Below are 27,578 nucleotides of genomic sequence, written 5' to 3' on the forward strand. Positions count from 1 at the left end.
CTTCTATTCTTATGCCCTTGTTTCCCTTGCAGAATGTATTCAAAATCGGAGTTACAAATAGCCGCAATATAAATAAATGCTTCTGAGGGCTTGACTGTGACAGCCGTTGTTTTGTGGTTATTGTTATATAGCTCAGGGGCTTCAGGCCTGGCGGTGGAGGTGGAGGCCTTCAACCGCTGGCACTCCCTTGGGAGACCCTGAGTGTGGCATTTCTCCCCTCCCCCCAATGCTGATATTTGGAAAGAAGGGAGAAACAGAGAGGGAAAAGCAGGTTGGTGAACCATGGCATCAGGCAAGTCCCTTCTTCCAGGAATGTGGGATTGCTGGGCTCCCTGAGCACCACGCGTCCATGTCCAAGGTGGGAGGCAGGAGCCCAGTCCCGAGATGAACCGTTAACTGTGAAGGTCGGGTGGCCTCTGGTGAAATTGGCCGCGGGGTATTCTGGCATTGTGTGGATGACTACAGCTCAAATGGGGTATCTGTCCTGACGAAGGTGAGACTGGTCTGTCCCCTTACAGTCAGGAGGCAGTGGGCCCTTCGGCAGCACAGACCCCACAGCTGGAGGAGGCATCTGATAACTGGACAGAGCTGAGCTGAGCCATCAGGGCATGGATGTCATGGTTAAGGCCTGGCGTGTGGCTTCATATGCTTTCACACTTTTTACAACCTTTTGCCTTTTTACGTTGTTTCAGGAAGAGGCAGCCTGGCCGAGCCCTGTCTCCCCGCTGGCCTTTCAAGCCAGAGCTGCATTCAGATGCTGAGCTTTTTCTCTTTTTGTTTAAATAGCACCACAATGAAAATTCCTTCTTCCATTTGGGTTCCCAGGAAGAACAAACTCTAGAGGGAAAACAACGGTGTACATATATATAAATGTATAATTCATTTTTTTCTCTCTCCTTGATTAAACCTGGACGGAAGCTGGGGTGAACCTTCAAAAGGGCACAAGGTGCATGCCACCTTCAGGCCCCCCAACCCCCATCCCTCCCGCCCCAGGACACAGACTTAGTCCCCTCCCTCCGATTTTCCCCCTGACAGCTCGCGCTACTTTTCTCGGCCATTATCCCGAGTCCCTGGTGCTTCCTCCTTCTCCTCGGGGGTCCTCGCCGGCCTCCCAACCGCCTGCCGGCACCCCAGACTCGCAGAGGCCCCGACGCTGCTTCCCGGATGCCCTCCAGCCCCGAGCAGCAGGGCCCGCAGGTGCGCCCCGCCCCGCCCCGCCCCTCCCGAGGCCCCGCCCCTCCCCAGAGGCCCCGCCCCCGCGCTGGCGTCACAGTGACGCGCGGCCCGCGCAGGCGCAGCTCGGCCCCGCCCCTCCCCGCCGCCGGCTGCCCGCCCGCTCGGTATTATGATTAGCTCTGGGTGCGGGGAATCGGCGGCCGGGAGGGAGTCTTCGGAGCCGCGGCCGCTGCGGACGGACGCCCGCCCGCGGGCTGAGGTAGGGGGAGCGCCGATCGCGGCCGAGCGCGGCGGCCCGGGGCGGGGGTGCGCAGCGGGCCTCCGCCGTTGCGGGGCCGGCCGCCCGTGCAGGGGCGCCCGCCGCTGGCGGAAAGTAAGTTGCGCGTTCCGCGCTCCCCGCGCCGGCTGCAGCGCGGCCCGGGCAGATGCGGGGCCCGGGCTGCGGCGGCCCCGACCCGGTACGACGGCGACGCGGCCTGGCAGCGAGGCGGCGGCGGCGGCGGCGGCGGCGGGGCCCGGGCGGGAGCCGTCACTGCGGCGAGCGGCCGCGGGCGCCCGGAGGAGGCCCTGCCCTTGCGGCCACGGCGGGATTGCGGCACCTCGGGAGGCGCCCGCATCCCCTCCCCGCCCCGGAGCGGGCCGAGTGCGGCGCCAGCAGGGCCCCCGCGCCCCAGCTCTTCCCGTGCAGCGTGTGTATTCTCCGAATGTGTTTTCCTTTTTTCACAACGAATCTGGAAAGCTGGCTGCAGCAAGGGGCTTCCTCGGTACCACTGCAGCCTTACAATAGAATGGGGATATTGTTGTCGGCAGAGAAAGGGCAACGGGGTAAGGAAGGAGGAGCAGTGCCATTCCCGAGGGAGAGGTAGGATTTTTTCAGATTGGGAAACCTCCGTTCGTTCCCGCAGTCCTCGCCTGTTGATTTCTTCCTGGACCATTTTACAAAAACCTGCTGCCTTTTACTTGGACTTGGGATCCGGGAGACTGACAGCCTTTTCTTCCCCCCGGGGGGGGGGGGGGTCCTGAAGCTGTGCTGGTCCTGACAGTTGGACCAGATGCAACCTGATAGCTTCCTAGGGACTTGGTGTCAAGTCCAGCATTTGGGGGAAATTTATCAGTAGGGTTCTTAAATCTGTAGATGTCTGTGGATATGGGACCTGTCAAACTGTCAAGTTACTCTTCCCCCCTCCCCCACCCCACTCCTTATTTAATTGAATGCATTCTCAGCGTCTTAGGAGCCCTTGTTAAAGCTGACTTAATGCCTTTCTCATTTTCTGGTGAAAGGTGAGAAGCATGGATTGCAAGTGATGGAACCCCAAATGTTGGACATCCTATTGAGTTTCCACCCAATTCCAATCAAACATCAGATTCCTCAGTTTGGGTCCAATATATGCAGAGTTGGGACACTATTCCCAAGTCCGTCTAATTCATCAGAATGTATATCGGTGTACTTTAAAGCCTGGTGTTGTCAAGGCTTATGTAACCACTCTGTTAATTTATAATCTTGTTACATTGCCTTCCAGATTTATAAAATCATTCCCTTAAGGAAATCTGTCTTCAACGTCTGCTTAAATATTTCTCTTGGAATGGGGTTCTCGAAGAGGAATGTACTGTACAAGTGGTGTTTAAAGCATTGCTAATTAGACAAGTTCCCCTTAAAAAAAAAAGTATTGATTCTTTTATTCGGCTGTTTAACTTTCCCCAGGAAAACAGATGGCATTCCCATTTTACAGAACTAGACATGAGAGCAGGCACATGTCATTCCCAAGGTCATGTATGGAAGCCGTGCAGTGACTGAAAATGAAATGCTCGGTGTTTGTTCACTTCTCTTCATGCTCCATCTTCCAGGCTTCCCAGGCAGAGCTTTGCATACCTTTCCCTGTTGCAAACGTATCGTTGTCTCTTTTTAAAATTTTATGCACTAAAAATTACTCTCACCCTATTAATTTCTTTTTTTACTATTCTGAACACAATTTCTTGCAGTGAGATCCATTCATAGAAAGCCTATGAGGACCCAGAAGTTATACTGATTTTCATTTTTCTAGAACTGCAATCTAGATGGGCCTTTGGGGTTCCAATAGAATCCCAGAATCCCAAAAGGAAGGCTTTTATTGATAAATGCCTTTGTTAAAATGGAAGGGCTTTCCTATTTTTCCTCGGCGCAGGAAATACTATTTGTCTGAAGTTTACTGCGGCTGTTTGGTGTGAAAGTGAAACTAAATAGAAAATAAGAGGTGTTTGTTTTGTCGATAGGCAGCAGTCTGCGCTTTGGAATAAATAAGGCATGATTTCTCCGCGGCAGCAGCCTGTCAGCCTAGGAGCTCAGGGCATTCTTAGGGAGAAAAGGGTACCAGTGAGCTTTGCACGTGGTCAGAATCACAGGAATGAAAAACATAGGTAAGGAACTCTTAGAGTCTTGATTTAGCTGTATGCCAGCCCTGTGTGCTTTAACAACCAAAAGATAGCGTTTTAGCCAACATGCTTTTCTAGGGAAACTATTACTGAGAATTAAGGTCCTTCCCAGCCTGGGCGTATGTGCGGGTCAATTCTTAGAGCAGTTCAGGAGGAAATGTTGACTGGATTCTAGCAGTTTTGAATGTAAACTTAACCTACGATCATTTATTCATTTAGCCTTTGTGTGTGTGTTTCTGGGGCACCGGGTTAGAGGGTAGCAATAGCTCTCAGGCCGCTGGGGACACCAAGGCGAGCAGTAGGGTCTGGTGAATGCTTCGGTGAGGCTTAGGCAAATCCCGCAGAAGCACAGAGATGGGGACAAGGAGTCTGACTTGGGAAGGCTTCCCAGAGGGGGCGATGGCTGAACGTGGAGGACAGGTAGGGCTCTCAGAGTTCAGGGAGGCTGAGAAGTCAAGGCCAAGTGGTGGAGGGGAGAACTCAGATCCAAGTGGGCGAAAGGGAGTTGAGGTAGAAACGGTGCAGCTGTTCTTTTTTTTAAAGAATGGGAAAAGGAAGGGGGAGGAGTAGGGCCATCGCTTTGGGGATGGAGGGGGACGGGTCCGGGGATTTTGCTATCTTTCGGGAGGAGCTGATGTGAAGTGCCCGGGACTCAGTGAACCCTGAGTGAACGCCGGAGGGGTGCTGTCTGCACGGAGACCTGAGGCTGTATGACCCACACTCTGGGCCCCTCCCTCATCCGTTTCTCTGCCCATGTGCTTGGGGTAGAGGCCTGTCCCATGGGAGACCATACTTTTGCTGGTGGTATGGGAGCACCGCAGCTAAAGAGGATTTCTGCTTTATTGTTCCTGAACGTGTATCTCTCTGCTGTCACTTCCAGAGCCGCCCGAGATTCTGCTTTGGCACCGCCAGCATCGGGCCTCTGCTCAGGTAGGCTTTCTCGACAGGCCAGGCCTCATCCCCTCTCCGCGCCATGTCCCGGCCCCCAGTCTGCCGCTCCGTGGCTCCTCGGTAGCTATTTCAGAGTCAGAGGGCATCGTCTGCCCATGCGTCGTGATGTCTTACGTTCCGGAGTGTCGCCAGATTGGTCTGTGGGTCTTGCCAAAGGCGGCCTCCTACGGCCACGCTTGGCCACACGTTGGCCGGGAAATGGGACGCAGGTCAGGAAATGCCTGCTCCGGAGTGTAGCTTACAGGACATGCCTCCGTGGGCCTCCGATCACGGAGTTACCTTTCTCAAGCCCAAAGGACGGCCAGGTCCTTGAAGGCAGAGACCTTGATTTCTCCGTCCCCAGAGCAGAGGCATGCCTTGGGCATAGCCCATGTACCCAGGAAGAATGTCGATGGAGAAGCTTGGGGACATCTAAACTTCAGTGTGTGGATTTTTGTCAGCCCTTGAATAGAGACCATCCCGTTTTAATGCAGCTGGGTTGGATCTAAATAGTCTTACAGTCATAGCGCTTGAGGGCCACAAGCACATCTTCTACTCTGAAATGTGTCTTCCTTCCTGCGTTCCCGGTCCAGTGAGTGGCGCCACCTGCTACCACTCCCACCGGACTCAGCCCCGGTCCCCTCTGACCTGCCCCTGAGCACTGAGTTCCTAGACTCTGCTTCCAAAATGTGTCTCCTCCGCCCCCTCCTCCTCCTCACTGCCAGTTCCTGGCGGCCCTCATCTTTAAGCCTTCATTCACCTGAGCCATTTTCGGCTGTCTCCTTCCCAGCTCTAGTCTCATCTCCGCTTTGCTGCCAGAGTGGTTTGTTGAGCTGCCGTCTCTGATTGCTGTGCCCGGCTCGGGACTCTTCTTGGGTCGGCTTCCCCGTGCCAGCTTTCATTCGTTCCCTCCATGAAGTGTTAGCTGTGGATTTGGGGTCGGCGATACACTCAGCAGGCTCTGGGATACAGAACTGAATAAGACAGACATGGGCCTTCCCTGGACTGAGCTTCGCGTTTATCCTAGCGGGGAACACAGGTTATTTATCACAGCATCACACAGTTATGTAACCGCGACTGTGATAAGGGCTGTAATGAAAAAGGACGGGGTGCTTGCTGCGAGAGGGCACAGGGGTGCAGAGAGTGTGGTGGTCAGGAAGGTGACCTCTAAGCACAGGCAGAGCCAGCCCTGAGGAATATCAACTGGCGTGCCGGCCGGTGGGTATCTGCCCCGTGCCTCCCTGGCTGACCTCGTCTCCTGTGCCCCAGACACGCCCAGCCTTCTGGAAAGCCCCTTTCCCACCAAAACCATGCTCAGTTCTTAGTTCAAACTCAGGAAAGTCACTTTCTCTGAACTCCAGATTGGAGACACCTCGAGGCAGGGACCCTCCTCGCCTCACACGTCCAGCAGAAAGGTGTGGGGGCAGTTCGTTGGGCCTGTTAAGAGTGAGGCTACTGGTATCAAAACAAGATGGGGAGCCTAGTGTGCAGCCCCTCAGCATTGGACTCCCCTGGGAGGAAGGCCAGTTCGGAAAAGGTGTGCAAATACGTGTGATTTTGATCACACTCACACCTTGCTCCTGTGTATTATTCCAGCTTGCACAGGCACTGTCCAGGGTGGCCAGTATCTCTGTTTTATAAAGACGCGCCTGTTTGAGAAGTTGGGTCATGTGTTGGGCTCCAGATCTTGTGGTTCTGGACCCATTGTGTTGGGATGCTGCTCCTTATATTTGCTGACTAAATGAATTTTGATCATTTTTAAAGTGTACCTGTATGGTGGCTTTAAGAGAAAAGTTGACCAGGTGGTATTTTGAAATGCCGAATCTTAGGGTGCTGTCCAGCTCCTCTCTGATGTCCCGCCCCTTCTGTGTACACACCCCCTTCAGGCCATCATATTGTCTTCATATTGCACAGCAAGGGGAACGTGTTTGAATAATAGATCTAACTGAGCTTAATTAATTAATATTCAGCCACCTTGCTCCTTCCATATTAGAGATTACATTTTACATAATGTAAGTTTTACTGTATAATTTAGCTAGGTAAAGTTCATTTTATTACATAATTACTTTTCTTTCAATTATGGTGGACATACAGTATTATATTATTTCAGCTATACAACATAGTGATTAGACGTGATTACCACATGATCACCCCGGTAAGTCTGGCATCTGCCTGACACCAAACATAGTTATTACAATATCGTTGACTGTATTCCCTGTTCTGGACTTGACAGCCCTGTGAGAGAAAGTTCATTTTAGAGTTAGGACAATGTATTAAATAATTGGTGGGCAAATTGTGTAGCAGAGTGTAATGTTTTCATGGGTCTCTTTTCGAAATAGTCAAAATATTATGTAGCCATTTTTAGTCATTTATTTTTTTACTTGGACCAAAGCAGAGAGGTTGAACTTTAAGGTTTAACTTTCTGTTTTACCTCACTTTCTACAGGTTAGACAGTTCTCTCCTTACTGGCAGAAAGCCTTATGAGTAAGTGCCGCTGGAGAAGTTTGGAATGAGAATATTCAGTCTGCTGTGTTAGGGCTTGAGTCTCTCCTTTGCCCGCCTGTTTTGTGAGTGTTTGCTCATGTTGTGAAAAAAAATCCTTTTTAGAAACAAATGGAGGGAATGTAATCTGCAAAGTGCATTAAAGTGGCAGTTTTGGAAAGGATAACGTTTTTAACTAGAAAAGTTTTCCATTCATTTGAGCAGGTGAGATTTCATGATTGTTGCCTAAATGGTGAACCATTAAGGATTTTTCAGGATCATCCTTCTTAGCCCTGCTGAACTTTCCTCCCTTGTACCTCACATCCTAGCCTCTCCCCAGCTGGTGTCCTTTGCAGAGTCAGCCAGTGGTCTGCTGTCCGCCTGCTCCCCCACTTTCAGGAACAGTGTCTGTGACTCCCGTGGGAGGGCAAGCCGTGGCCTGTGGGCTGCCCCTGTCCTCGGGGTCCTGCCTTTTGTATCCTCTGCACTTCCTTTGGCATAGCTGGCCTGGGCTGCCTTGTATAAATATTTACTTTCATACGTAGATAACTTCTTTGTAAGCGTCTAACGATTGGGTTGTGTCCTACACAGTTAGGGCTCAGATAATTTTTGCTGATGAAAACAGACTCCGTGTACCTGTTGCTTCCTCAGCCTGCAGGAATTGCATACCTTATTCCTCCCTCGAAGGAAGCAAGCTATTGCGCTGAATGTCTTGTTTATTAACATGACATAAATAGGGTTTAGACAATGTATTTTCGGGGAAATTGGTTTATCTCACAGATCTCAATGGGAAAGTAAATTGTGTACAGAAAGTGAAAAAATTTTAATAACCTCTACCTTTCCTAGGTTATAAAAAGCAGTACATATTCACTGCCAAAAAACTTAAAAAGCATACTAGTAAAGAGAAAAAGATTCTATAATCTTATCAATTTAGTATTTTGGTATTTTTAACATAAAAGCATGTGCAAATTATATGATTTTTCAAAAAAATTGGGATCCTATGCCATGAGATTTGGCATGGGAGTTTTTTTTCTTACTATTTTATTGTGAGAATTTCTCCACGAGGTTAAATAGCCTCAAAAAACAGCAGCATAATGTTAATGTTAGGTGTGTCACACTTAACTATTTTCTTATTGTAGACCTTTAGGTTATTTGTGATTATTTTGCAAATATAAATATAACTGAACATTGTTGAGTATAAATATTTGTCCTTGTATTTATTTCATTAAGACATAAACCTCAAAGTAAGATTTTAAAATTAAGTGTATGCATCATTTTAAGGTTCCTCATACATGTATTGCCAAATTGCTTTTCAGAAAGGTAATTTGCAGTCTCACTGTGTGAGAAAGTCCTCAAATGATTCTTTCAGTCAGCCAGTGAAATGTTAGGTGTTTATGGATTAATTTATTTTTTTCTGTTTCACCCTTCTTTTTTTCTATATCTTTTTTAAAAAATAATTTATTGATTTTTAGGGATAGAGAAAGGGAAAGGGGGAGAGAGAGAGAGAGAAACATCAATGTGAGAATGCACCATCGATTGGTTGCTTCCTGCATGCCCCCTACTGGGGATCGAGCCCACAGCCCCAGGCATGTGCCCTTAACTGGGAATGGAACAGGCAACCTCTTCGTGCATGGGACAACTTCTAGCCAACTGAGCCACACCAGCCATGACGGACCGTCTTTGATAATAAAAGCGTAATATGCAAATCGACCAAACAGCGGAATGACAGTCCAGACAAAGCTGGGGCTGTGGAGGGCCAAGCCCTTTGCATGGGCCTCTAGTGTCTTAATAACCATCTTAGTCACAATATCAGTGGGGTGTGTGTGTGTGTGGGGGGGCGGTGGGTAGGCAGTCAGAATGGGTTCTGACAGTGTTAATAAAAGCTTTGGAAGAGAGGTTTGATTATTAAGTTTTTAAAGTCTTCATAACTTCCGACTTAAGTTCTGTTTTCCTGGCAAAGAAGTAACTATGGGTTGACTTTATTTTGGAGTAAATTCTACACATCAGCTTTTGCTTAAGTCATTATTCATTATGTGAGCACTTTAGACCTGGGAGGCTGTCACCATACTAATTTTTAAAAGTCTCACTTACCCTTTGGTGTAGACATAGTGACATGCTTAGCATTTTTCATCAATTAACGAGAGGCACTACCTTTTAGGAATTTGAACTTGTTACCTGTGCTACTGATCCAGGTTTTATTGTGTGGTTGTTAACCCTTTTATTTCTACAAATACAGAGTAGTACTACTTTCCATCAGTTAATAGATGTCTGGTTCCTGAATACATTGATTCCTGGACCTGAGGCTATCTTGGACTATAGCTTGTTTTACTTGGGGGAAATAAAGATGACTTAACCCCGTACTGCAGGGAATCGATCTGCATTGGCAACCCCATCACTGCCTGGCGGGACTGGAGCAGGCTCTTCAGCCTGGCGCTCCTGGTCACCTCAGTGACCCCCAAGTCCATTAAAATTGACCACTTCGAAGACAACTTTCAGAACAGACCTTAGCAGGCAGTTTACTTTCCCTTGGGAAATACTTTCTTAGACATTTGGAGGTACTATACAATAGTTTTGCCTGGTAGGACATTTCTCATAGTAAGTAATTGACTTTAACTTTTTAATTTATAGTTCCCATCATAATGCTATCCAGTGACTGCAGACTGATACTGCCTGATCACCATCTAGTGATAATCGTCCAATCCAGTGAAAAACTCTGGATTCTTCCATAGTCTTGGAACTACTTCTTCATCTTGGATTTCTAGCTTATATTGGCAACTGCCAGGGAGAGGAGTGCTATTCCAGAAATGTGGACTATCGTTTACTTGGGATGAAGAGATCAGCAGGGTTGGGCTTCCTTTGCTTGACCTGGAGGTTGTTGATATTTCCTAGGATCTCGCATTCTGTCTTCCTTTCAGCCTATGCCATTTCTGTGCGAGGCGCCTTTGAAAGTTTGATGGCAAGGTCAAGGGGCTAATATTCACTGAGGGAATGCTAGTTCCGCCACTCAAATTGGCTCTTTTGTCTGATATTTCCCCTGAGTAAGAATTAGTTTTCCGTTTTTATATTTGAGGAAGATAACCAGATAATTTCTACATATAAGAAACTTAAGTCTAGTTTTAGCGTGGCTTTTCAAAAACTCTTGTAGTTGTTTGAAATGAAGGGCACATTTTTTGTAGTTGTTAACCCTCAGTGGAGGATATTTTTCCATTGATGTTTAGAGAGAGTAGAAGGGAGGGGCAGAGACAGAGAGGGAAACATCAATGAGAGAGAGATACATTGATGGGTTGCTTCTGTACGCCTCCTGACCTGGGCTGGGGATCAAGCCTGCAACCGAGGTACATGCCCTTGACCAGAATTGAACCTGTGACCTTCAGTCTGCAGGCCAACACTCTAACCACTAAGCCAGATCAGCTAGGGCGAGGGCACATATTTTTTTTAAAAAGCATGTCATTTGTTTGGGAGGTTTTTGTACATTTGAATATTGGTGGTCTGATTTTGTGGGGAAGTTTGTACTATCCCAAACAAAACAGAGAGGTTATAAAAGTGGCCTAGTTTTTGCACATGGTCCTTTTTGTTTCCCTCCTGTCTTGTGCCATGGCTTAGTTCCGAGTTATCCAGGCGGAGCTACCTCGGTTCACTGGGCCATTCTGCCCTCACCTCTCCCGGGGGAGGTGTGGGTCGCAGACATTGTTTGACCCACAGACCACGCTGCAGTGGTGGTGATGTCGGTGACGAGCTAAAAGAGAATTTTGACAAGAATAACAGGGTGACTTCCAAAATGACAGGAGGTTTAGCAGAGGCTGGTTCTACAACTGTTTTCAGCAGCTTGCAAAATGTGTGTGGGGCCGCCCTCACTTCCTTCCTCTCCTGCAGCCACGCCCGCCCGCGCACAGCCTGCTTCTGCTCCCCTCCCCTCGCGGGAGAACATCAGCGTGTTCTTGCAACACGCACTGTACCTCTTCCTCAGATGTGAACACGCTCGACTCCCTGGGCCGTCTCCTTTAGGTCCAGGCTGGTTTCACGCATGTGTGAGCATATGCCAAACGAGAAGGCTGCTTTAGGACGGCCGAACTTAGTGCTTTTCCTATTTGGAAGATGCCATCTTAGCTCTGTAATCATTATAAATACTGATTTATAATGCTTGGTGCATGCGCAAATGTGCATCATCTAGAAGAAAAACCAACTCTTTATGTGCGGCATCTTAGTGTTGTAAGGAAGCATGGGTTTGAAGGATATGCACTCAAACCCAAAGGGAGGTCATTCAACATGAGATTATACGTGGAGTTTCCGCCGCTGTTGTGCTTTTCTGTAATTTCCAAATTGTCTAAAGCGAACTTGTGTTATTTTGGGAGGAGAAACACTTAAAAAATGGATACAGCTCCCCCTCTGGGTCCGGGTGCCCACACTCGAGGGTATTCCATTTTATTTAAAAAGATTTGTCTGAACGTATATTAGATCTAGAAAATAATTTGGAAGGCCGTTTACCAGAACGTTAACAGGTTATATGCTGAGATATTCTTTTCATACTTGAAACAAAAATACTAAAAGGAAAATGATAGGGCAGGAGAAAACGCAGGAAACAGCTTATAAAGTTCTGTACAGTATGGTCACATCTTTGTAAAACAAAAAAATAAGTTGCATATGAATCTTTGCAGAAAGACCTCCGAGAGATTAACAGTGCTGATCTTCAGTGGTAGGACTGTGGATACCCTCTTTATTTCCTGCTTTCTAGTCTGTATTTTTTGAGATTTTTTCTGTAAGAATATATTACTTTGATGGGAAAAAATGTAAAGAAATAGTCCTTTTTTGAAGGATAGATTTGATAGAAAGTCATCTTAGCATCAATTTAAAAGCAAGTGCTTAGATTTTGTGCGATGTTCTATTGAAAAATCATCAGACTTTGATGCTCATTATTTCCTTTTATCAGTCGTACAGCACCCATTTTCAATTTCATACATGCTAGGAAAATGAACAGCAGGGTTTTTATGAAAGCCACAGAGATAATAGCTCAGTAAACTCGTTCTCTTGAAGTAGAAGGGAAGACTGAAAGTGTCTACTTGGGTGAGGGAGAACGCAGTCATCAGAACAGCGATGGTGGTGGTGATGGTGCCTAATGCATGCTTTGCTCTACGCTAGCCTGTATCTAAACACTTTACCTACATTAATTCAGGAAATCCCTAGCACAACCCATGTTCTGTTTTCACACTATAGTTTCTAATGAGGAAACTGACCACACATAGAGATCAGGGTTTGCCCAGGTCCCCTGGCTAGTGATTGGTGAGCAGGGATTCCAGTCCCATCGTTGGCCTCCAGAACCAGTGCCAACCTCACTGGACTATCACAGTGCCTCGCCATAGAGACTGTGGGTGAAACAAAGGCTACTGAAAGAGAGAAGCAGGCACAGGGAATGGGAGGAGCTACTGTATCCCACTTGGAGCTGAAGGACCGGGTGCATCCCAGGGGTCACCTGGCATTGGATGGCAGGCCTGTGTCCTTGACTTTGCTGGCCCCTCTTTGCGCTATAGAACCGTCTCCATCTCTCTCCATTCCCTCGTTCCCAGCAATACACTTGTTTTCACACCCACCTTTCCTTCTCCTTTCCTGCCTACTTTCCCCCAAGCTCCTGTGAACTTGAATTCATGATTACGGACACGCACCCATCGTGTATTGCATAAATTGCCTCTGGCCTAGTATTATGACTGCTTAGACCTCTCAGTTAGTTGTGTGATACTGAGTGTCCTGGAAAGGCCTGCGAGGCTTCCTCCAGTCACTCCTCCCTCACTGTGCCATGAGCGTGATGTCAGCGAGCTGCTCACATAATCTGAGTCCATAGTGATAGTTTCTTCTTTACTATCAGGTAGAAAGCCTCTGGGTGCAAAGGCTTGGTGTGCTCCCTGGTGGTGGCATTGCATGGACTTCTGCTGGCTTGCTGGAGGACCAGGTGGGAAAGGTTGCCCTCCTGAACTTTTGGAGTGAGAGTTTCTGAGCCTGGAGGGGCTTCTGCAGGCAGGTTGGGCTTGGGTGCCAGGCTAAGTGGGTTGGAGTCCTGGACTGCTGATTAGCGGGCACCTCGAGCCCCACTGTGCCCACCCTTAGGCTCTCAGTGAGGAGTCTGATGTACAGATTTGGTGCCTGCTGCCAGGAGGCATTTAGAAAACGGCCAGTTTAGTGTTGTTCAGTATTATCATTTCCTCCTCCTTCCGGGGGAGCAGTCTTTCTGACCTGTCTACCTGGAACCATCTGTAGGTCTCTGTTCACTGTGCAATTCCTGTTGATTACAAAGATTCCTGGAACCGGTGCAGTTCACAGGGGGGAGAAGGGTAATGGGAGACTGGTCACTAAAGACAAGTATGCCATTTTTATATGGTTGGGTCCAGCCTTAGGGCATATAATTTGACTTGAAGCAAATTTAAAACAAATGGAACTAAACTAAAATACTTTTCTATGTTTTCTTTTAGGAGAAAAAAGCAACTAACAAAACACAGAAATAAGAAGGATTATTCATTAGGCAGTTTGCTGGGTATGTCTCGGAGCCAGTACAAAGTCATCTTTGCTTTATGTAACCCACGTCTTAACAGTGGGCATTGGTGTTCACAGTGGTTCGGGCACTGCGAGATCCTCAGAGATCAAAAAAGACCTAGTTGTTTCCTACACTAACTCAAAAGACACTTGATGGTGAGATTAGACAGAGGAACAGAGGACTAATGCTTTAAGAGATGCTCAATAACAAGGATATTTTTCCTCCCAACCTTCAGATAATTACGATGTCCTATTTTTAGGTACACAGTAGACACTGAAAAAGGGATATGTGTACAAAGAAAGTAAATTATTTGATAGTGAGAGGGATGAATCCTTTTACCACAGGGCAGTCTGTCTTTACAAAGGGATCCCGTAAGATTCATTCCGATGAACTTGCTAGTAGATTAAAAATTATTTCCTAGGGCCCTTTTGCTGGCACAGTTTTGGGAAGAGAAATGTCATAGAGAGTTAATCGTGATTCCTCTGGGTACCCCCCAAAAATACTTTTTTCCTTACTCTTTATTCATTTACTACTTTTGTGATAAAAATTTCAACTAATTAAGTTAAAACTTAATTTAAACAAACAGATTTACTTATAAAATGTGATTTATATATCTACTTGCCAGGAATTGCATCTAAACTAAAGTGATAGATGAAAAAAAAAAAAGTATTATATAACTTGGGGCATCCTGAAGAAGTTTGTTTTGAAAACTGAAGTTGTATTTGCAATAGTAACATCGACTTGGGTAGAATTTTAAGAATAATTACTGCCTTGCCGAAACGGGTTTGGCTCAGTGGGTAGAGCGCTGGCCTGTGGACTGAAAGGTTCCGGGTTCGATTCCGGTCAGGGGCATGTACCTTGGTTGTGGGCACATCCCCAGTGGGGGCTGTGCAGGAGGCAGCTGATCGATGATTCTCTCTCATCGATGTTTCTGACTCTGTCCCTCTCTCTTCCTCTCTGTAAAAAATCAATAAAAAAAAAAAGAATAATTACTGCCCTTATAAATTCATTGAATTTAAAGATTTAAAGATACTTTTCTGACCTCTGGAGTTAGCTTAGGGTTCTATTTTTGAAAAATATGCTTGAATTAAACTTTTTGGGGGAACTACTGTCCAGAAACATTTTGCATGTTTTGACTTACTTTGTTTATTTAAATATATATATGGGGGTGAGGGTAGTCATAGATATGTGATTCATATCATTTCCATTTGCATGGGAGATTGACACTATGCCTCTTTTATAGTTGACATTTTAACTCCTAAGATATTATCTTAAATATAACATTGTTTAGAGTAGCCCAATGTTTATAAAGGGTGTGGGCTTTGAAATGAAAATTGGGTTTCCATGTATTTACTTTAGGCTTTTCTTAAAAATCTTTTTTTTTTTTTAAATGAAATTATAAAAGGAAATGTTATAGAAACTTAATTTTGTTTCTCCTTTTATTTTGTAGATGCCCAGGGCAACACTGAAAATGAATTCCTTATCTTCACCAGATCTTCTTCTCTGAGAAGACACGTTCCCAGCAGTCTGAGTAGTGCTTCCTCCGTGCGACCAGCATGGCGGGGTTCAAGCGGGGGTACGACGGGAAGATTGCCGGGTTGTACGATCTGGATAAAACCCTGGGCCGCGGTCACTTTGCGGTGGTCAAGCTGGCCAGGCACGTCTTCACAGGCGAGAAGGTGGCCGTGAAAGTTATTGACAAGACAAAGCTGGACACGCTAGCCACTGGCCACCTCTTCCAAGAAGTGAGGTGCATGAAACTGGTGCAGCATCCCAACATCGTGCGCCTCTACGAGGTGATCGACACCCAGACCAAACTGTATCTCATCCTGGAACTTGGGGACGGAGGAGATATGTTCGATTACATAATGAAACACGAGGAGGGCCTGAACGAAGACTTGGCCAAGAAGTACTTTGCCCAGATAGTTCATGCTATCTCTTATTGCCATAAACTGCACGTGGTTCACAGGGACTTGAAACCCGAGAATGTGGTCTTCTTTGAAAAGCAAGGTCTTGTGAAGCTGACGGACTTTGGTTTCAGCAACAAGTTTCAGCCAGGGAAGAAGCTTACCACCAGCTGTGGGTCTCTCGCGTATTCTGCTCCAGAGATCCTGCTTGGGGATGAGTATGACGCGCCTGCCGTAGGTAGGTCACCTGCCAACATCTGCTCACTTGAATTTTAGTGGCTACAGGCTGGGGGGGTCAGGTCAGTTGTTTTGTGTGTGTGTATATATGTGTGTGTGTGTGTGTGTGTGTGTGTGTGTTTAATCAAAAAATAATTTCTAAGATAATTTCTATTAAAATACATCTTCATGAACAGATTGAGTTTTATGAATGCCATAGTTTATTGGCCATTAGTTTATTTTACCTTTTAAATGTCAAATGTTCATAAGGTATTTTTTTGTCAGAACAAAGGAAAACGTGTAAGGTATCATTTAAGGTAATCTCTTATCTGGTTATTATAATTATTTTTAAAGGTCTGGGTGCTTTTCCAATCTTCTTAGGTTCTTCTAGTCCAGTGGTTGGCAAACTCATTAGTCAATAGAGCCAACTATCAACAGTACAACAATTGAAAATTCTTTTTTTTTTTTTTTAATATATTTTATTGATTTTTTACAGAGAGGAAGAGAGAGGGATAGAGAGTTAGAAACATCGATGAGAGAGAATCATCGATCAGCTGCCTCTTGCACACCCCCTACTGGGAATGTGCCCGCAACCAAGGTACATGCCCTTGACTGGAATCGAACCCAGGACCTTTCAGTCTGCAGTCTGACGCTCTGTCCATTGAGCCAAACTGGTTTCAGCTGAAATTTCTTTTGAGAGCCAGATTTTTTAAGCTTAAACAATATAGGTAGGTACATTGTTATTAACTTAATTAGGGTACTCCTAAAAACTCAAGGGGCCAAAGAGCCATAAGTGGCTCGGTTTGCCGACCACTGTTCTAGTCATTTCCTTTCTAGGAATCCCTTTAACAGTCACTGAGACCCGTGTTGTAAAGGTACCATGAAGATTACAGTACAATGCGAGGATTTGGTCATTGGAACCATTTATTGGTTGCTACCCTGGACAGTGTACTTGCTCTCTCATTTCTTCATCTGTAAGACAGAGATCAGCTACGGGCAGCATGGTATCATGTACAACAAGACACGGCTTACAAGTTAGACTCTGTGCTCTGGAAAGGAAAGGGCTGAGGAATGGTTTCCGGAAGGCAGGTATTCCACTGTCGATGTTCCTGGGGTGTGTAGGGTTGTTATTACTTCATATTTAGTAATTGTGGTCTGGGAATGGAAGTCCCTATGATAGAAACACACTGTACGTTTTCAGTGTTCACCTGCATGCTAACAAAGATCAGTCTTACACTGTAATTTTAGGAATAAAAGCAATTTTAAAATCAGGTAATTAGCTAAAAATGATCGTGTGTCCGCTGAGGTGAGAGCAGTTAGCCTTCCCCATGTTCAAATCATGTACTTGTGTTTGTTTCAGAGAGCGGTTCTTCACTTTCCCTGGTTCAGTGGTGCCTTAAGTTTTGGTGGACACATCTTAGAATTGTGTGCTTAAGTATCTCTAATTACTCCTTCTCTGGACCAATTTATTACTCATGAAGGACCTCTCAGAATCTAGTGTGAATTTAAAAATGACTGTCTGGTCTATCCGAAGAGAGGTGCTTGCTGTGAAGAAGTAGATTAGTAAAACGTATGCAGAGACATTCTGGACTATTGATTTCCATGCAGCTTATGGTTTGTATGTGAGTTTTGGGAAACCTTGACATATTCAGGCCGAGAGGTGGTTAGACTAGAAGCCACGTTTAATGCACTGAGGTAGTTACTCCTCGCTCTGCTCTAGACCTCGGATAAAATATCTCACACGCCCTCCTTAAGGGTCTCCTAGAATAGAGGTTGCCAATCAGCGGTCTGCAGACACTGGTGGTCGGTGAGGTCCGAAAGCTTGGCGACCGCTGCCCTAGAGGATCTAGAAATGGGTGGCCCCAGAAGACCTGATTGCAGCAACACATGGAGAATCTGTTCACATATTTAAATACTTCCCCTGAGGATTTTGTAAAGGATTACTCCTTCCCATACAGATAGTACAGCCTAAGCCACGATACCTTGGGGATAGAACTTGGACGTAGGCCTAAAGGACTGGAAATTTCCTCTAGTTTCTGTACATCTGCTGTTATAATTTATGTCAAGGGTTGGTTGCTTCTATTTCCCAGGGCTCCCCAAGCTGTACCCGGTCTGAGCGTGGACAGTTTCACTTCCCACCTCAGCAACTGCCCCTGGAGGCACATGTCCTACTGTGGGCCAGCGTTTCCTGACCTGGTTCCAGTTTAGTGACTCTTCCACTGCTGCGCTGGACACATGGGCCTCATGGGTTCCGATTGGGAGACCTTAGGCGGTGGCACGGTTTTAGTTCCGAGCGTGGGGATTGGGATCATACGTTTTGAGGGAAGATTTGTGCCTCTCCTCCGCCGAGGGAAGGAAGTTGGTCTGTTCAATTGAACATAGTCCCTTGTTTATTTCATTTTGAAGTAAACATAAAGCTTGCATTGTTCCTGCCCAGCAGAAGCTGCATGGCCATCTGGGTTCCAGCACAGTCACACACATGGCATTCATTCGTCAAGAATTGAAAAGCATGTCCATGCAAATGTGCCACACACGCTCCCAACCCAGCCACCGAGTGCAAGGCCACGCACTCTGAGAGATACCTTTTACAAAGCGTATCATCGTCATGAGTCATGCGAAGCCACGAGCATAAACAAAAACCCTCTCCTAAACTTTCTGAAGCTGCACATGCCTGTGAGAAGTGACATTCATTTCCGAAATCAGAGTTCATTCATCTGGCACGAGCACTCTGTAAATAAAAGCGCTTTATTCAGTGTTAGTTTGCATTTACATTATGCAGGCCTGTCATGTGACTATTGTTATGATTGTGTTTGGGAAGCAGGTAGGCAAGTTTCTGTGCCTTGGGTTTTATGATTAAGCTACCGTTGAACTTAGTGTGTGTAGTAAAGGTTCTTGAGCCTGAAATGTAATGGGTGAAATGTAATGGTACAGGCACCATAAAGATGGCTATTTCAGGCTAACGCAGTCATTGGTTCTTCAGTGATGGGCCTGGGAAAGGTGGTAGAAACAGTTTTGAGTGTTGATGTTTTCCCTGCTGCTTGTTTAGTTCTGCTGCTGGTTGCTCTCCCTGTCATAAGCCCCGGTCAAATGAAGTAGAGGTGGATGCTTCTTTGAAAAGTATAATTCACTCTGCTGTCCCGGTGGTATGGTAAGCTTTAAACAGGCCGTTCTCAGCTCACCACCCATGGATCTCACCAGGGAAGATGAAAACAAAACATCCCACCTTGCCTGGCCCCACCCCTAAAGATCCTGATTCCCATCACCGTGGTGTGGCCACACCTAGAAGCTTCCCTGGGCTTCTGACGTGCGTCCAGCCCTACCTACCGTTGACTTGAACCCTAGATTCCCGTATTTTTAGTTACTAGTGGAAAAATAGAGTCCAGCATTTTAATTCTCAGGTTCTTTAAAGAGTAAGTGTTGGGGGGGGGGGGGCGCCAGGGATGTAACATCTAGCTTAAAAAGGGCACAAGAACATGTAGTTGTGTTTTGGTGCCGAAAGAAAGCTGTGCTCATCATTTTCCTTTCATCTGCCCTTCCATTCAGTCTGTTCACGCCACCCCTCTGTTCAGAACACTTTCAAGACCTCCCAATTCATCGGAACCAAAACGAGAGCCCTCCCGGTGCCCAGCATGGCCCTCAGAACTGGCTTCCTGACTGATCCCTCCCACTGTCTCCCAGCTGCCTGCTCAGCTCCAGCCACTCCGCCTCCTGGCTGTTAGCCACAATCCACGGGCACCCTTGCCTCAGCCCCTCCACCTTCCCTCCCCTGGCCCAGGGCGCTCTTGCCCCCATACCACTTCCTGGCGGCCTCACCATCTGCGCTGTAGGTGGAGGGCCCCACCACTGCCTTCTCCTCCTCACCTGCCTCCTTTCCCTGGCTTCCCCGGTGAAATCGGGGTAACTGGGGGGCCTGCCGCAGGGTTGTCATGGGGTTAGATGGATGCATAGGGCGGGTGAAGAACGGGGCTTAGGCAGAGGCAAGCACAGGCTCGGGGATCAGCAGTGCGTCGCAGCACCTCCTCTTGGAGGGATCTCGGGATGGCAGGTTTCTCTGGTGCTGAGGCTGCCGTCCTGGAGCTGGTGCAAGGATCGGCCTTCTTCCTTCCGAGGTGCTCTCTTCTCCTTGGGACATCTGTCCTCCGGAGGAGCTCTGAAATGGCTGCCGTGGGAAACTGGGAGGAGGGGCAGGCCCGAGACCTCTGCTCCTGTGTTTCTCAGCCCCATGGTTTTAGCTGTATTTAACTTTCCGAATGTCAGGTTACTTGTCTTTAGGGAGTAGGTTAGCTTCTAACGTAGGCACTTTTCTGAGTGTGTGTCAAATGTTAGATAAAATAAAACATGAATGTCTTGGTATTTATTTGATAACTGGTTCGTTTCTTGGATCTTCAGAAGAGCTTTTCAGATCGCCCAAACAGTCACTGTTTTGACACAGGAATCCATGTAGAAACCGAAGCCACATGCTTTCACAGGAGAAGGAACCTTTAGCAGGTGGAAACAGCACATCAGCTCGGGTATTTTTTAAAGCTTTTTTTGTGTTTCTGAGGGCGTGTGGGCGGGAGAGAAGAAACATAAACCTGCTGAAGAAAGTCTAGTTTGTAGAACAGAAAATCAGTAGTGAGAACAAACTAACAAATCATTTGGAATCCTGTTAGAATACAGATCGCACCCTAGCCAGTTTGGCTCAGTGGGTAGAGTGTTGGCCTGTGTACTGAAGGGTCAAAGGTTCGATTTCCACCAGGGTGCACATACTTCTCTTGCAGGCTGGTCAGGGACCGTGTGGGGGACAACCAATCGATGTGTCTTTCCCACATTGATGTTTGCTCTCTCCCTCTCCTCCCTCCCTTCCACTCTCTCCAAAAATCAATGGGAAAATATCCTTGGGTGAGGATTAACAACAACAAAAGGAATACCCATCGCTGCGCAGACTCAACTCCAGTTGGCCAGGCGGAGCGCTTGTCATGTTTTTAAGAATTGCTGCAGAACCGAAACTGGTTTGGCTCAGTGGTAGAGCATCGGTCTGCGGACTGAAAGGTCCCGGGTTCGATTCCGGTCAAGGGCATGTACCTTGGTTGCGGGCACATCCCCGGTAGCGGGTGTGCAAGAGGCAACTGGTCGATGTTTCTCTCTCATCGACGTTTCTAGCTCTCTATCTCTCTCCCTTCCTCTCTGTAAAAAATCAATAAAATATATTAAAAAAAAAAAAAAAAAAAGAATTGCTGCAGAACACGCCTATCTACTTACATCAGGGCGCTGTGCTTCCTGCCTCTCTGTGCTCACTCCAAGATGGCCCCGAGGGGACCCGGTAGTGGCAGTGTGTAGGGAAACCCCATCTGCTCACGTCAGGAAGTGGCTTCTTGAGAAACAGTAACATCGTCATGCAGAGTCACTTCTCAGGTTAGTTCCTTCAGGGGCTGGGCTGCTGTCACTCGGACCCTCACAGGTTAAGGATGACTTCGGTGGCGAAGGTGAGGAAGAGAGCAGAAGCAGAACAGGTGCCACAGAGCTGAGCCCGCTCATCAGCAGAGATGCACCGGGGACCAGTGCTCCTTACAGCTGGGACTCCCATACGTGTCCGTCACTGTTTTTACCTCTCCGACTGCCACCGTTCTATGGAACCATTTTCTGTGTCACTCCCTTTGTCTTACCCAATTTATCTTGATTTATTGGCCTTATAGTGATGTGATGTACAGTCCAAGACAGTGCCTAATTTAATAGTTTACAGTTTTAATTCAGCGCTATTTAGAGTTGGAGCCTCAGGAGGACCTTCCAAAGAAGCAAGACAAGAGTGTGGAGTGAGACTCTTTACAGAAGCACCGAACGCTGGTGCATGGAAGGTCCCGGGCACAGGGTGGGCACACCGGCTGGATAAAAAGCAGAGGGGGTTATAGGCGGCTAAAAACAGAGGGTGGTGAAATGCAGAGGGCACAGGCCCCGATGGCCTCTTCCCTTTGGAATTGGATGAGGCGATGCCAAGTCTTGCACACTCCAGATGGCTCCCTATCCCTCTTGCTCAATAGCAGGGTCCTTGAGAGAGGGAACTGTGTGTCTGTTTATATCCTATCTGTGCCCGTCCTCATCACCTGGCAAACAGGACAAGCTCGCCACGTTTGTTTAACTGAATCCACAGTACAGGGACGGACTACAGAAATGAAAATGGTGCTGGCTTCGGCAGCACATGTACTAAAAGTTGGAACGATACAGAGATTAGCATGGCCCCTATGCAAAGATGACACGTAAATTCGTGAAGTGTTCTGTATTTAAATAATAAACAAGTGAAAATGTATGTTCTTCTACACTTCTTTAGCGTTTAATGGTGGTCCCCTCCTTGCTCCTCTTGGTCTCTGCTCACCTCCTCATGCCTTCTGTTTGTATATTTAGTGAGTTCTAGACTCACTATGAGTCCAATGAAAGCTGTGATTCCCTCGTAGAGAGGCTCAGAGGCGTGATTTCACAGGAATAGTATGGACCACCTAAAACCCTTTCTCACCAGGTGGTTTTTTGTTTTTTCCCCCTTTAATATATTTTTATTGATTTCAGAGAGGGAGAGGGAGGTGGAAACATCAACTATGAGAGTAATCGATTGCCTGTCTCCTGCACACCTGCACATGCTCTGACCGGGAATCGAACCATGACCTCTTGCTTCATAGGTTGATGCTCAACCACTGAGCCACACGCTCACCCAAGGATATTTTCCCATCAGGTGTTTTTTTAAAAGGCCAGATTGTGGTAAGGTACAACTTTGTAACGGTTGCTTCACCCATTTAGAAATAGCTCTGGCTAGATGGGAACTTCAAGCCAGCCAGAGCATTCAGACAGACTGACTGGGAATGTCCCCGGGCTGGTGCCTGGAGCTCTGGCTCAGTGTCCCCTTTCCATCGAGAACCCTCAGGTTTGTGCTGAAGCAGGGAGCCAGAACTTGACGGGGAGACCTACAGCACTCATCTTCCGAGGCCCCGACCCCCGCCTGGACCGGACCCTGTGTTGCTGAGCTGCCACTGGAAAACTGGGCTGGGGCTGGGATTCTGTGGCCCCTCAGTCCCCCTTTTTCCTCCCATCACATTTTATAAAACTATTTGGGGGTTTTCTGAAACATCAGTGAGTTGAACGTTTGAGTTTTTAAATCCTCGAAGGAAGTTGTTTGTGCTGACAGTGACAGTGAAGATAACCCTGCTGCGGCCACGCGTGCTGTGGTGAGAGTGGTCGGCATCCGTGCAGGGAGCCCCGCGAAGCCCGTCCCCCCTCAGCGCACGGGCTGAGAACCGTCTCGTGAGGAGGGACGTGCCCAGGCTTTACTGCCTTTTATGTTCCTATAAAGAGCTTTGTGCTTATGCAGTTAAAGTGTGTACACATCATAGTAATATTCTCTCAAGCGCAGTAAATTTAAAAAAGTTTTTACAAGTAGTAAATGAATGCTCTTATAAGATAATTCAAATAATACAGATGTATTTCCAATGAAAAGTATAAGCTCCTCTTTGCTTTTCTAGCCGTCCCCTGCAGGTAGAGTCACTGTTTTTATCAGTCCTCGCAGGCTGTGCAGCCATCGTGCCCCCCTGTCTGCCCACACCCCCCCTCTGACGTTACCAGAGGAGTGGGGTGCCGCACTTCCCAGAGGAGAGACGTAAGATGCAGAAAAGCCAGGCCCGGAATACATGGCTAATGAAATGGCCAAAGTAGAATTTGAACCCAGGGCTCTGCTGAAAGAAGTCAGACGGCGAGCTGTCTCAGCCTGGGCTATCTTTCCCTCTTCACCCGGCAGGGTCACCTCCTGAGGGGCCCCGAGGTCAGAGTTCTGAGGTTACTTGTGAAGGAGCGCTGAGGTGCAGCCCTCTCCTGCTTCTCCGGGTTGGGTTGTTAACCTGTGCAGTCCTCCCGTGTGTGCTCGATAACCCTGTGACTCCTGGAACCTTTTCCTGTTTCCTTCTGACTGTGAAACAGGTTTGCACCAGGCCTGACGCAACTATCGATACAACGAAATGCAGTGTGTCTTCACTGATGGCCCCACCCCCTGTGCACCCCCTCCACACTCCCTACTCTCCTTTCTCGCTCAGCTGTCATTTGAAGGACAGGAACCGCCCACCTCCACCTCAGCTGCCTTTTGGGGGCTCTGCCCTGTTGGTTGGGCAGGACTACCTCCTGTGGGGACACAGCCTGCATCTGAGGCGCTCTGCACCTGTAACTACAGCTCATTGGAGGGATGCTGAACCGCCAGGTGGCCCAGCTCGCCAGGTCACTCGCCAGGTCACTCGGGGCCTCTGAGGGTTCTAAGCACAGGCCCTGCCAGGATCTCCCTGACGGGGGAGTCAGAGAACCCACAGAATGCAGAGTCTGGGATGTCTCCAAGGTTTTGATTGGGTGGAGTTGCACTGACCAGGCTAGAACACAAATGGAGACAAACAGGTTGGGTGAGATGATAAGCTAGTTTGGGCAGCATTGATGCTTGATGTGGGAAAGGCATTTTTTAATGTATATATGGGATGATGGCACTCATCCTTATTTAATTAAAAATAAGTATAATTAAAAATAAGTATATTTTATTTATTTATTTATTTTTTAAGTATATTTTATTGATTTTGTATAGATATTTTTACAGAGAGGAAGGGAGAGGGATAGAGAGCTAGAAACATCGAAAGAGAAACATCGATCAGCTGCCTCCTGCACTTTACGGTGGGATGTGCCCAAAACCAAGGTACATGCCCTTGACTGGAATCAAACCTGGGACCCTTCAGTCCGCAGGCCGATACTCTATTCACTGAGCCAAACCGGTTAGGGCCTTATTTTTATTTTTTTAAGAGAAGAAATAATTCCCTTGTTAAGTAATAAGACTTTGCTTCTCACTAGAATGTTGATAACACCAGGAATAACAGAGACATCCTAAAACATGGACTTGTCCAAATTCTTCATTCCTCTTCTGCGTTCATTCCTACTCTGTTCATTCAGATGAGCTACTTTCCGAACGGTCTCTAGTCACGTCCCTTAGAGCCAGCCACTGATCGCGTCCACAAAGGATCCTTAGGAACCAAAGCTCTAGGTGATGGTGAATGCACATGAGTCGCTCTTACTGTGTAGACAGAATCCACCTCAGCAGACCGTGGGCCTTGGGCTTGTGAATATTATACAAGAAGCGGGCTTCCTAGGTCTCGCCCTCGGCCGTCTGCAGCCGTCCTTGCTATTCTCAGAAAGCATTGCCTTTTACGTTCGCTCCGGGTCACGTGTCCGTTGCTGGTGAGCACAGTTGGAACTGAGAAGCGGTTGCATAAATCCTGCCGGTTGTAACGTGGTGAAAGGTGCCGGTCCCTGCTCCCCTGTCCTGGTTTTAGAACATTCTATTCCCACTGCTTCTGCCATGACTCATGGCTACACTGGTGAGAGCCAGAAATAGAGGTTTCCACCTAGAACCGTACTTCTGGCCTTCCATTCTTACTGCTCTCTAATCCCCATTTTTTATTTCTGCTGTCCGGAAAATTCACTTCAGAAATGACGTTTAGAAGATCTCAGTAGTCAGGACATTCCCCCCCACCCCCTCCCCCGTGGCGATTGCTTGTCCTCAAATTAATCATTAGCTTGTTCTTTCGTTGTGTTTTCAATTTGATCTTCTGTTAGCCTGCTTGCAGTGAGCGTTGTGATGGAGACTCCACCTCTAACGCTGGAAACGGCAGAATTCAGCTGTGTGATGGTAACCGGACCTGCTGAAAGCTGGCAGAGGTGGCCTCAGTGCTCACGGCTGCGCTCTGAGTTCCAGCTTCAGGGCCCGTCAGGGCACCAGCAACTCCACCCTTCATACTGACAAAGACTTCGCTAGCTTGCACCATGAGGTGGAAGATTTTTTTATTTTGGGAAGATTTAAAAACAAACACACACACACACACCAGTGTGGCTTAGTGGCTGAGTGTCGACCTATGAACCAGGAGGTCACAGTTGGACTCCCTGTTGGGGCACATGCCCAGGCTGCAGGCTCCATCCCCAGTGGGGAATGTGCAAGAGGCAGCCAACCAGTGATTCTCATCATTGATGTTTCTGCCTCTTGCTCCCTCTCCCTGCCTCTCTGGGGGATATATATGTATGTATGTATGTGTGTGTGTGTGTGTGTGTATGTATGTATGTGTGTGTGTATATATATATATTCAAAGGAACTGTGCTTACTGATATTTTCTTCTTTCCATTTTTATTAATCAAGAGTCTATAGCTAGGTATGAAATCAAAGCATGTGTTTCAAATAGTGTCAACATTAAGTTTGATTTTTCAGGTGGCTGACTGGTGTTTGTTAACCTGTGTAACTTTACTATGAGTAGGGAATTCTTTGAACGTTTTAAAAAATGAGAATAATGTTCCATGCTCTTTCCCTCACCTCCCCACCCCAACCCCCCAGTGACAGACTCGGGGGATCCCCGTGCTCCTAGGATCTCAGGCTGAGGCTGTGATCTGTACCTTGAGAGTATGTAGTTTTATTGGTAAACTTTTTTTTTTTTTTTTAATATATTTTATTGATTTTGTACAGAGAGGAAGGGAGAGAGATAGAGAGCTAGAAACATCGATGAGAGAGAGTCATCGATCAGCTGCCTCTTGCACACCCCCTACTGGGGATATGCCCGCAGCCAAGGTACATGCCCTTGACCGGAATCGAACCCGGGTCCCTCAGTCCCCAAGCCGACGCTCTATCCATTGAGCCAAACCGGTCTCGGCTATTGGTAAACTTTTTAAAATGAAAAAAGATCGTTTAAAATGTCCACTGACATGAGTTTTTATTAAGAAAAGTACTGCCTCCCTCCCCATTTGTGGGGGAACATAATAGAGAATCTGTCCTGGGGATCCACGCTCCTGACTCACCCCTTCCTTTAACCTGTGTCCCTGAGGCCTCCCTGTTCCTCTCGCCTGTCTCTAGGGGTTCTTCTCTCCCTGGCTTTGTGCCTTTTGAGCTTACCTTCTTCCTGTTTCAGTTACCTGCTGTCTGTTTCTCACGGGAATTGGATGTGTATATGGTATGTATATACGTCACCCTGCTGTCTGTTTCTCACGGAATTGGAGCCCCGTCAGGGCAAGGGTACCTCCATGTCTGCTGTGCTGGACCAGGGCCTGCCCCGTTCGAACGGGAGCGGGGGCTGCATCAACCCCCTCTGCCTCGGGGCCCTCCCTACCCTTCCTGTGCGCTGGGCTCTGGCTGAGTCCATTTCAGTCCTTTTCAGGCCCACTGCCGCTCTAAGAGGAAGTTACTGTTCATGTCAAAGACAGGTTAAAGGCATACCACTTAGCATTTGTTTAGCCATACTTATCTCTGACCTTTGGCCCCTAGGTTGAAAAAAATAAAATGATTCAAAGAGCTAAACATAGAGTACAAAGAGAAATAAAAAGTCTGGAAGATAAGTAAATGGAATAAATGGCCCCTGAATACTCAGGTTGTCGGTGAGAGGGTCATTTGCCCTTTTTTGTTTTTTTAAATATTTTTTAAAATTGATTTCAGAGGGATAAGGGGAAAAAGAGGGGGGGGAGAGAAGTGATGAGAGAATCATTGATCAGCTGCCTCCTACACGCCCCCTACTGGGGATCAGGCCCGAAACCCGGGCATGTGCCCTCGACCAGAATGGAACCCAGTCTGCAGGCCCACGCTCTATCCACTGAGCCAACCCAGCTCGGGCTGGGTTGTTTGCCTTCTAAAACTGCCCTCTTGGTGACGCTGTGTTTCCCAGAGGCGCTGCTCCGGACCCTGACGTCACACTGCATGGCACTGTATTCCTAAGTTTCCCAGCCGTCAGCATTTCCATGTTCAGAAATGGTTTGAAACCTAACTGGAGACAGTGTATATATTTATGTTGGTTTTATTTTGTAACTCCTGGTAATGCGTCACTTCCTAATCAGCAGTGCTCGTTTGCTTGGGCAGATGGTCTTGAAGAGAACATTGCCAAATAATTGGATGTGCTTGTTGCTGCTGAGGTTAATATTTAACA

The 27,578-nt window shown here is 47.3% G+C and overlaps 1 protein-coding gene and 1 non-coding gene across 6 annotated transcripts in view; both read left to right on the forward strand.

The window, feature by feature from the left end:
- The first annotated feature begins 1,298 nt into the window (after nucleotides 1-1,298).
- Nucleotides 1,299-27,578, forward strand: part of SNRK (SNF related kinase) — a 39,102-nt gene continuing 12,822 nt past the window's right edge. Inside the window, exons 1-4 of one of the 5 annotated variants that reach the window (XM_036432013.2) lie at nucleotides 1,310-1,435; nucleotides 4,466-4,515; nucleotides 13,455-13,516; nucleotides 14,967-15,661. In XM_036432013.2, coding sequence (XP_036287906.1) covers nucleotides 15,073-15,661 — 589 coding nt within the window. In that variant the 5' untranslated portion in view covers nucleotides 1,310-1,435; nucleotides 4,466-4,515; nucleotides 13,455-13,516; nucleotides 14,967-15,072. Of the gene's footprint in view, nucleotides 1,436-4,465; nucleotides 4,516-13,454; nucleotides 13,517-14,966; nucleotides 15,662-27,175; nucleotides 27,382-27,578 lie in introns of those variants that run through there. The other 4 variants (XM_036432015.2, XM_036432016.2, XM_036432014.2 and 1 more) reach the window with 4 other exon arrangements.
- LOC118715841 lies at nucleotides 21,796-21,900 on the forward strand. The gene has a single exon (XR_004986985.1). It is a non-coding gene; the product is annotated as a U6 spliceosomal RNA (small nuclear RNA).

The sequence above is a fragment of the Pipistrellus kuhlii genome, unplaced genomic scaffold (assembly GCF_014108245.1).
Source record: "Pipistrellus kuhlii isolate mPipKuh1 unplaced genomic scaffold, mPipKuh1.p scaffold_m20_p_11, whole genome shotgun sequence".
NCBI lineage: Eukaryota > Metazoa > Chordata > Mammalia > Chiroptera > Vespertilionidae > Pipistrellus > Pipistrellus kuhlii.